General features: G+C 43.8%; 1 protein-coding gene across 1 annotated transcript in view; it reads left to right on the forward strand.

The window, feature by feature from the left end:
- The window catches only part of SH2D4B (SH2 domain containing 4B), a 101,084-nt gene extending 93,694 nt beyond the window's left edge, over positions 1-7,390 (forward strand). The window contains exon 7 of the mRNA XM_089897780.1: positions 3,980-7,390. Coding sequence (XP_089753906.1) covers positions 3,980-4,068 — 89 coding nt within the window. The 3' untranslated portion in view covers positions 4,069-7,390. The remainder of the gene's footprint in view (positions 1-3,979) is intronic.
- Positions 7,391-10,660: the final 3,270 nt, after the last annotated feature.

Below are 10,660 nucleotides of genomic sequence, written 5' to 3' on the forward strand. Positions count from 1 at the left end.
CCTCAGTAGAATAAGTCAAGTGCTGGACAGCTCCTGAGGCCCCTCCCTTCTCTAGACCTGTGACCAAGGCTGAGGGGCAGGAATGATCCGGGGAGGGTAGCTGGCTGGGGAAGGGGTTGCAGAATCTGCTGACTTTTCTTTTTTTTAAAAAAAAACAGGAATTATCAGCCGAGAAGATGCCGAAGATCTCCTTGAGAATATGACTGAGGGTGCATTTCTGGTCCGGGTCAGTGAGAAAATCTGGGGTTACACCCTCTCCTACCGCCTGCAGAAAGGGTTCAAGCATTTTCTTGTGGATGCCTCTGGGGATTTTTACAGCTTCTTGGGAGTGGACCCCAATCGCCATGCAACGCTCACGGATCTCATTGATTTCCACAAGGTATCCCTCTTAGGGGTGCTGATGGGGGTGGGTGGGGAGAGGCAGGCTGTGGGCATTCTAAGAGATGGGGATGGAGAGTGAGCAAGCAGCCGCAGAAGGTCCTTAGGGTCACAGGGATCTAGACCATGCTGGTAGAAGAGACAAGAGGTTGTCTAGACCAGGCTCTGGGGCCACTGCTCTTCTCTGGCTGACCCTCTACTCATGCGGGCACCTCAAACACCCGTCTCCAAGCCGCTTCTCACCCTGAGTACCTGAGTGCTGCCTACTGTCAACACTTAGGGGCTGGTCGACCTGCCTTCTGTCCCAGCCCATGTCTCACCCCCAGCTTTTTCCAGGGTGTCCCTCTTGAGGACATTCTAGGCAGGCCTTCAACAGCTTCGTCAAGTTAGCTGGGCAGGCAACCCTGTGGTTAGAGAAGCTTTTCAGTTACAATGCCTCTTGTTCCAGCTATAGCTTTGCCACTTAGTGTGTGTGACCTCAGGCAGCTTCCTTAGTCTCACTGAGCTTTAGTTTGCTAACTGGGCAAATGGATGTAAATAATACTTAACTCAGATCCTGTGAGTGTTAAATGGGGGGATGTACATAACGGCGCCCTGTAACTGTGAAGTGGTATGCATGTTCTTGTTTCCCACAACTCTTTTTCTTATTTGTTCCCCTGTCGTGGACCTCACATTGTGAAGGACGTTTTCTTCCAAACGATGTATATAAAAAGAAACAACTTTTGTGTTAACGTGGCTGTTGGCATTAGTAGTAACTGGAAGAAAGCCAGAGGTGAAGCTCAGTGACCCGGAAGGGGGCGGGGGCTCAGGATTCCGGGAGACAGAGCTGTGGCAGCTCAGGGGTCCCCCATCTCCCTGAGCTTTGCAGGCGTAGAAATGTTCACAGAATTACTTGACCGCCTCACTGGGCTTTTGCTGTAATAGAGACTCTTGGATTTGTATTACTTTTTCTTCATGGATGTCCCCAGGGCTCTAGGGCAGCTCTTAACTTGAACTTATACGTAAAGCACATAGAAAACCACCCAATTACAAATACCTAGATGCTGGGAGGAGAGGACTGCTCAGAAAACTAGGCTAACCAGGATCAAAGCAGATTTCTACTTGCATCAGGAAGAGCCTTCTAACAACTATAGGAAAGAGGAAGGAGGGGTACGTGGATATTGGTACCTTCTCTGTGTCGATCGCTGTGCCTGTTGCTCTCATCCATGTTCTCATTTAATCTTCACCATGGCTCTGGGAGGGAGGCATATTAGTCCCATTTCATAGATCAGGAAACCAAGGTCAGGGAGTTTGAGTAACTTGTCTAAGTTTTCATGGCTGGTACCAGCTAGATCCAGGAGATAAGCCCCAGGCTGTCTGCGTCTAAAGCTTATGCTTGTTCCTCTAAGCCACGTTGTGTGCTCTCTCTGTCCAATACAAGCTGCTTTGAGCAGTGATGATCTCCTTGTCCCTGGAAGGGTGAATGTCCGTCTCTCAGAGATGCTATGGACAGGTTCCTGCATAGGAAGGCTAGACCAGATGTCTTTGGAGGTCTTTACCCTCTCCCAAATGTAGGGTCTGAGGCTGGCAACTGAGTTTCTAACACTGAAGAGAGATCTTGTCTATGCCCCTGTGTAGATCTGGTGGTCAGCTTTTATAAATTAACATTTTAATTACACAATTTATGATTACATTCTAAGAAAAATCAAATACAGTGCAAAGCAAAAGTCTTGTTCATTTCAAGCCCCCATTTTTATCCTCCATCTTGAATTACCAGTCTGCTGTTTCCCTATCCAGGTATTTCCTGGGCATTAATGTAGAAATTTATGTACATGAATTTTTTTGTTATGCATATAACAAAATGTATGTTCATAGTTTTGTTATTTTTCACACAAATTGGATAATCCTTTACCAAGAGCTTAGCAATTGGATTTTAAAAAACTTGCTTAATATTTCATAGAATGTATTTTTTGAAAGCATGGTCCCTGAGATCGGGCTGCCAAGTTTTAAATCCCAACTTCATTACTGTGTGTGACTTTGGGCTACTATTCAAGTTTGGGACCTTAGTCTCCTCCTCAGTAAGGTAGGTTTAAGAACAGGACTCACCTCTCAGGGCCACTGGGAGGTTTCAGTAAGATATCACTGTGTAGAGCACTACAACAACGCACCTGACATTTGTAAGCTGTCAGGACATGCTGGCTGTTACTGACATACATCTGTGGGATCTCTTCATGTCCGTGCATGCACCGCATCCTTGGTATGGATGTATCTTACAGTTTCGTTCTCCATCCTCCTCTTGCTTGTCACTTATGTAGCTTCCAGGTTTTCGTGACCACAAACAGTGCTGCAGAGACTTGCTTGCATGTGTCACTTTGGGCACATGTGCAAGTCTTTCTCTAGGATGGATCCGTCAAACTGGAATTGCTGGATAGAAGACTAAGCACATTTTATTTTGAAAAGATCTGCCAGATTGCCCTCCAGAAATGTAGCGCCAATTCATGCTTCTTCCCAAACTATATGAGGCTGTTTCCCTACACTGCTGCCAATACTGGGGATTATCAGTCATTTTAATGTTTTCCCATAAGATGGGCAGTGTATCTCACTGTTGTTTAGCTTGTATTCCTCTGATTACCACTGATGCTGAGGATTTTTTCATATGTTTAATGGCCACTTGGATTTCTTCTGTGAATTGTGTTAATGTCTTTTGTCCATTTTTCTACTTAGATGTCTCTTTCTTATTGATGTATCAATTCTTCTGGCGACTAAATTGCTCTTTAGTTACGTCCATTCTGCTCTCCAGGTCTTCCACTGAAAAAAATTTTTTTAACTTAAATGGGCATCCCTTTCATTTCCAGGCTTTTTAACTGGTTCTTTTATTTTATAATAGTCCATTCTTGTTTCATGGATGATTTATCTTCTTATTCCAGTGAGGAGATTAATACGCACCTCTTAAAGACTCTGTTTGTTTTATAAACCTGATATTTTCTTGGGAGTCGTTTCGATTGTTGAGTTTGGCATCTTTCTTTTATGGTTATGATCTTCCTTAAATGTTTATAAATTTGGGGCTTTGAGGGGATCTTTGAACTTTGAAATTCCTGTTTATTCATCCGTGGATATAGTCCCTGTTTCCCAAATCCAATCTGTTCATGAAGTGAGGGACGGAATTGACAGTGAGTACTTCATCTTTGGGCGTGGAGATGTCTGAACTAGTTGGATCTCTTTGGTTTCCCAAGGAACTGCGTGCCTCTCCTCACTTCCTGACCTGCCTGAGGCAGAGCCCTCTGCCACCTGGAGTTCCCCAGCCTGTCCCACTGACACTTGTTCTTGCCCCTGCCCCTGCCCCACATTCACTCCTCTGACAATCTCATCCTGTATTGCCTTTGGTTTTCAAGTATTCTCCAACATTTTTGTTCTGTTGGTGGTCCTCCTTCTTATTTTCCCATTTTTTTATGGATTTATTTCTTTTTAAAAGCAAATTTTTCCCTGCCATTTCTATAAATTTGAATGCAGAGGAGGCAGATACATATTCTTAGTCTTTCTATCTCGAACTGGTCTCTCTCTGGTGGACCTTTATTTCCTTTTTTTGATTATAAGTGAATTTTCCGTTTTTTTTTCCTTTTAGGAGGAAATTATCACTGTTTCAGGGGGAGAGTTGCTGCAGGAACCCTGTGGACAGAGGGACAGCCCACCAGACTACCATCTGTTGTTTGAATGATATTTTTCCACCTTCTCAATTGGACTCCGTGGGGCATCCTATTTTTGAACTCAAGAACTTCCCAGCTCAAATTCTTATGGCCTTCTGGAAGATCCACCACCATCCACAGGGACAAGTAGATTAGTATATTTCAAGGAATATGAAATATATGGTGTACGTGCTGCTGGTTCCTGACCCAGTGCCCAGGACAGAAATTGCTAACAGCTGGTGCAACTCTTTCCTGAAAAATTTAGATACAACCTCAGAAGATGAAGCCTTTTTGTCATGGCTGCCCTAAACTGAATTCCTAGAATACAAGGATCCTGTTTTAATTATACAAATAATTCCAGTGCCGAACTCTGAGTTTAACATATGGTAGACATTCAATAAATGTTTGTTGAACGACTGCACTTCTTCTGAAAGTTTTCCAACACCCATCAGCAACGATTTCTAGTAAGTTATTTTCTATTTGTCACTGTTTATAAAGTCATGGGGATTAGAGAAGAAATGTTGTAAAGGATTTATATGGAAGGCGTAGATACTGTGTTTTAAATGATACTCATTGTCACTATCATTGATGTTATCAGTGGAATTTCCTAAGGCGTCTGAGCCCCAGCTTCCAGACGAGATGACTGATACTGCCCTGCCTTCGTACTTCCCTCTTCTGCCATCCCTCCTCTGTCTTGGAATCATATCTTGGCCCTGGTTTTGCAATATTGAGGCAGTGGTTTCATGTATTCCTACAGATATGCCTAAGCCCCAGGGGGAATTATAAATTCAAGAATGGCTTGTAGACATCTGATAAGGCCTTTGCTTTCTAGAATGTGGTCCTGTTTATGCAGGTTACTCAAATGATTACCTCTGCCTTCCTACTTCTTTTGATTTTGATTCTACTGTCCATTTATACTGAGTGTGTTCTTCATATTAACAAGAAGACTCTCCCAGTAACTCAGTAACTTTCAGCGATGGTGTCTTTGTGCATACTCGTATTTTATATTTATGGATTTTATATATATATATATATAAAATATATATCTGTATCTGGCATGTTATCATGGGATTATTTTAGGCTCTAGAATCAAGAAGACTTGGGTTCAAATCTCACCCTGAAACTGACTAGTATAATAATGCTGGCAGCATTGTATTTGGTGGGAGTAAAAGGATGAATGGACTCTGTGGCCATCAATGAACTGGTTACCTTACTTGATAGTTGTATCAGGCATCTCTTATGTTCTGCTCCACCCCTTGCCTCACCTGTTCCTCAGATCACCTTGGCCACTTGTTTCACTCCAGTTGCCACCACTGAAACCAGATCTGCACGGCTCTCCCACCGTGTTGATCGGCCAATGGTGCCTTGCCTCGTGTGGTGCTATGGGCCTCTCTTCTGTTACTGCAGAGGCATTAAGACGCCATGCAGCCAAGGAGAGCCTGGAGGTTAACTCCCCATGAGGGGAACCTTTGATCAATGGGAGACAGAGGATGGTGACCAATTCTTCTCCCTTCCTCTTCCCTTCTGGAGGGACTGTTCTGAGAGGCAGTTCTTCACATGCAAGACGTATCAAGACAGCCCTGCAAGACTGAGCAACTAGTCACGATGAAACCAAGCAGTGGCCAGATGAGTGCCACCCCCTCCTGTGTGTTCTTCCTCCCTCTCTGCTTCACTCCCCTTTCGCTCTCTCCTGCTCCCCTGGGACTATGCTCCTGGGTGAAGCAGCAGCCCATAAGCACTGCTGCAGGCTCAGCCTTTTGGGGAAGCCAGGGTAAGGACCCATCATACAAACGTGCTCAATACTATCAAATTTGCATGCTGACTCCATGTCCTCTCTCCTATCTACCTGCCTCACAGGGCCCCTGGATGAATGCAATAAAGTGATGGAGGGAACCTGCTTTCTGAACTGTAAAGTGCTTTAAAACCTGATTATTATTATTATTATTAAAATTACCTTCTTTCCATTAGACTCAGAGGAATCAAATTAGAGCTTTGGCTGCTACTTACCAACCATGTGACTTTGTTCATGTTATTTAACCTCACTAAAGCTCAGTATAACTGAGGAGAGAATTTTCTATATGGCCAACACTAGGCCTTATGGCAGGTCAGTTAAATGATAAATACGAAAGCTCTGTCAAATGGAGGGTATCGCTGATGACAACCGCTTTAACAACAGCAACAGTTTCATGCTTAGCAGGGACGTGTCAGGGGGATGTGATGTGATGATTTTCAAGGTGTTAGAAGAAACTAACAAGAAGAAAGTTCTCACTCCAAAGCAGCTTTGAAAGTAGACCAAGATGGGTTGAGAACCTGATTCCCCAAGCTGTTGTTCCTGTCACCCCTAATTAACATGTGAGAGACAACAGCTGAGTTTTTCCATGCCTAATACATTTATTTCTTTTTATTTGGGGCCTGCACTTTCTGCACGTCTCATAGATTTTAGGTTTTACCTGGCTTTAAAATAAATTCCTTGTAAGTTGTCCTGCAAATGAAATTACTGTCTGGAAAACTGCAATCTCTTCTTGAGAGTTTTATTATGCTAATAAATGTCAGGATACTCAAATAAAGGAATTGTCTTTTTTTTTTTTTTTTTTTCCCTGAGCCCTACAAATATAATGAAAAACAGTCAGCCAGCTACAAGACTCAGCAGAGGGAAAATTTACAATCTATAACTAGAAAGAGAAGGTGTAAAAAACACTGTGCAACTTAATGGAAGATAAATTTCAAGAGCTGAAAGGGTATCTTGGGGTATAGATTTGGGGAGGTCCCTGTGTGGTAGAGTTGGACCTGCATACTTGGGGAGTGGGGGGGATATCTATGAAGCACGGGCTGAAAAGGGCTACTGAGAGGGGATCCTTAGAAGGGACACAGGGGCAGGAAGACCTGAGTGCCTGGGGAGTATGCCCTCTCCTGTATGTACCCTCAGCGTAAATTTGGAGGCAGAAAGACTCTTGTTTTGTGACGCTGGGCGTGTGTCTCCAATTCTCTGGGCCACAGTTTCTCCACAGTGCGTGTCTCAGAGTGTGGCTGGGAAAATAACATAACACGAGATTGAGATTAAACTACAAATGTTGTTTCAGTTCTGTGTGTGCGCCCGGGCTCGTGTGTGTGATTCTCACAACTATCATGAGGGAGACAATGCTATCATCCCCATCTTGCCTGTGGGGAAAGTGAGGCAGGGAGAAGTCCAGAACTTTCCCAGGGCCACTTAATTCTCTGGGAAATTGTATTACAGCACTGGGATTCATCAGGCTGGCTTTGGAGTCTGCAGAGAACTTACACCAGTGCTTTTCAAACCGAGGTGTGCAAACGAACACAGCTGATGTTCTTAAAATGTCCTTCAGCGGCTCCGGGGTGGGGCTTGAAGTTGTGCATGTCTAACAAGCTCCTGGGTGCTTGTGACGCTGCGTGACTGTCAGCCACAAGCCGAGGAGCAAGCCTTGCAAATTAGAGCTGCAGGCCGAATTCGGCCTCTCTGCCTGTGTTTCTACAGCCCGAGAGCCAAGAGTGGTTTTTACATTTTCAGATGGTTGGAAAAAATTAGAATAATATTTTATGACCTGTGAAAATTCCATTAAATTCAAATTTCAGCGTTCACCAATAAAGTTTTATTGGAATACAGCTTTGCTATTTGTTTACGTAGTCTTTGGCTGCATATGGCCTGCAAAGCCTAAAATATTTACTATCTGGCCCTTTACAGAAAAAGTTTGCCGACCCTGGCTTTAAATTATGGTGCATAGGTGAGGAATTCTTTTGCTTTCTTTCTCTGCTTTATCTAAATTCTACCCTTAGGAAAGATTTTGACACCATCATTTATATGTCAGAGAAACCTAAGTAAATGTGTTACATTTTAAATTTGAAACTCATCTCATCTCTATTAGTTAAAAAGGAGGCTGGTTTCTTTGTCAAAGAATTTTAACCAAATGTAAGCAAGTACTATCACGGTTATACAGATACTTTACAAGGGCGCAGGATCTTTTGCTTTCTAGAACGTACCATACTTCCCTACACTTAACTGTGTATGTATTTGTTTTGCCCTTCAGCCTGTGAGGTCCTGGAGGCCAGGTAATGCCATTTACCTATGTGTTTTATGGTGCCTGGAATAGTCAATGTTGTCGAATTGCATTTGCTATGGGTTGGGGACAAATGGGCTGTGTGAATTTCAAAGGGCTGCTTTCACCTTTAGGGGGAGCCCTATGGTTGAAAAACCCAGGCTGGGCATCTGACTACTTTGGGTTGGAATTCTGAATCCACTACTTTCAGTTGTTAACAAGGAATAAACAAACAAACAAACGAGACTGATAAAGTCAAAAAAGCTCTGCTAACAGCTAGTCTGAAGTGGGGGAACTGAGAATTTAAACAAAAATCCCATCTTGGCAAAACTGTTCTATAACTTGCAAAACAGATAAGCTGAACCAATTAAACAATAACTCCCCATTCTCCCCTCCCTCCAGCCCCTGGCAACCGCCATTCTACTTTCTGTCTGAATTAATGTGATGACTCTAGGTACCTCATGTAAGTGGAATCATATCGTATTTGCCTTTTTGTCCCTGGCTTATTCCACTTAGCATAATTTCGTCAAGGTTCGTGCATGTTGTGGCATGTGTCAGAATTTTTTCCTGTTTAAGGCTGAATAATATTCCATTGTATGTATATACAACATTTTGTTTATCCATTCTTCTGTTGATGGACACCTGGGTTACTTCCACCTTTTGGCTGTTGTGAGTAACGCTGCTATGAACAAGGGTGCATATCTGCATGACTCATGTGTTCTGAAGAACCCCTGGGTGTTCCGGCAACTCCTTAGTTTACAGATTCTGACCAATCCCTGCCAAGGTCATTCTGTGATCAACTTCAGCTCCCCCATCTCAACAAGTGACCTTTCCTAGCTCCCACGATTATCTGGTATGTGCTCCCCCTTGCTGCAACCAGCTAATAAATCTAACTTTGGTTATATGTGTGTTCCAAGAGGGCCTTAGCTGGTGGGCTTTAAAAAGATGATACTTGTAAAGCGTGGGGTCCACAATAAACACTTAATAAGAGGTGAATGTCTCCTTTCCATTGACCATGCTAAGAGCAGCTGTGTGAGTCCCTGCTGTGGGCAATATTCCGTGTGCATTTATAACGTCATCCCACAGGATAAGCTCGTGGACTTGCTGGGCTATGAGCTCTTACTCCAGGAGACTGTGTAAAGTAGAGGATGGTGTGGTTGCAGAGCCAGAGCCAGACTCAAAAATGGTTGTGCCAGCTACTCTTCTGAAGGGAAATTTGTTATCCTGGGGGCACCAGTGTCAGAGGCCCAGCAATCAAAGGGACCCCCTAGAGGGGGGCTGAAGGAGAAAAGGCCTCAAGAGCACCCACGGTCTGTAGAAGGAGGAGGTGGCCAAGCTGCTCTATGGTCGACCCTTAACCCATTCACCAAGGGGCTTCTCCCCTCTGTGGACACGCCCTCTTTCATCCCCCACCCAGGCAGGGCGTGGCGGCAGACTGCAGAGGGAAGGGGAACTCATTGGGGATCACCAATATGGTAGAAGAACAGAAGAGGCTTCCGGGGAGAGGAAAAAACGCGCACAAGCCAAGGTATGGAGGCATGAAAGTGCATAAGTGTGTGTGTGTGTGTGTGTGTGTGTTCTAGGGAAAAAGCCTTAAAAGCCCCTATGATCCACGGGGTCCTTCAGAACCAAACTCGGGCTGTGTGTATATGGGGGGGGCTCTTTAGCATACGGTAATCTACCCCTCCCTTATAACACAAACTGAACATTTGCACAACCAAATTCATCATAAGGGACACATTCTGCCCAGATTCTCAGTCATCCGCCAAGCGTCTTGGACACTCCTGCGAGCCTATGGGGCAAGAGCAATCTGTACCGATAACTTGGGTGTTGCCCAAAAATTCTGCCTGGACTTTCCATAACTTGTTTTGTTCCTCATCTATCTTTTCTTGACTCTTTAAATCGATATTACACCTTGCTGTTTGTGCTGGCATGACTCTGGTTAATTTCTTTTTTATTCTCACATCTTCATGGATTTTTGCTGGGTTTCTCCATTTGGCTTGTTCTGATTGGCTGTAATTATTGCCTTTCATTTTGCCGTTCTTTAGTGATTCTTTTCCCTCTGAGCAGCTGCTGGGCAATTTAATAAGGTGGGGGGCCCACCCCTTTATATATGGCATGTGTATTGTTTCCAGCCTCGTATTTCTACTGGTAGTTGGTTGTTGAACAGAACTACGGAAAGTTCTTTGAGCTAATGGAACCTCTCTCCTCATTTCCAGTTTCTAAGGACTCTTGCAAAGTGAAGACCACTTATGGCTTACAAGCAAACAAAAACAAACAGAACAACCAAAATAGTACGCTGAATACAAGTTAGTATTCGAACAAATAACTAAAATCCATAAAAACGTCTGTGATTTAGTAGCCCGGAGCCTGACTCTAACAAATTATTTTAGGGATAAATCAAGACACTTCCCCAAGTCTGCCTAACAAAATATCATTTTCCATTAATCGCTTAGCAATTTGTTCAAGAGGCATGGACTCCCTGAACATATGCACCATTGGAAAACTAGTTAACGATGCTCTGCATTAGAAACATTCTTAACCTTAGAAAGCAGGTGCTAACTCATA

The sequence above is a fragment of the Delphinapterus leucas genome, chromosome 16, assembly GCF_059928025.1.
Source record: "Delphinapterus leucas isolate spDelLeu-1000000601 "Yukka" chromosome 16, BTC_Dleu_Yukka2, whole genome shotgun sequence".
In the NCBI taxonomy this organism is placed as follows: Eukaryota; Metazoa; Chordata; class Mammalia; order Artiodactyla; family Monodontidae; genus Delphinapterus; species Delphinapterus leucas.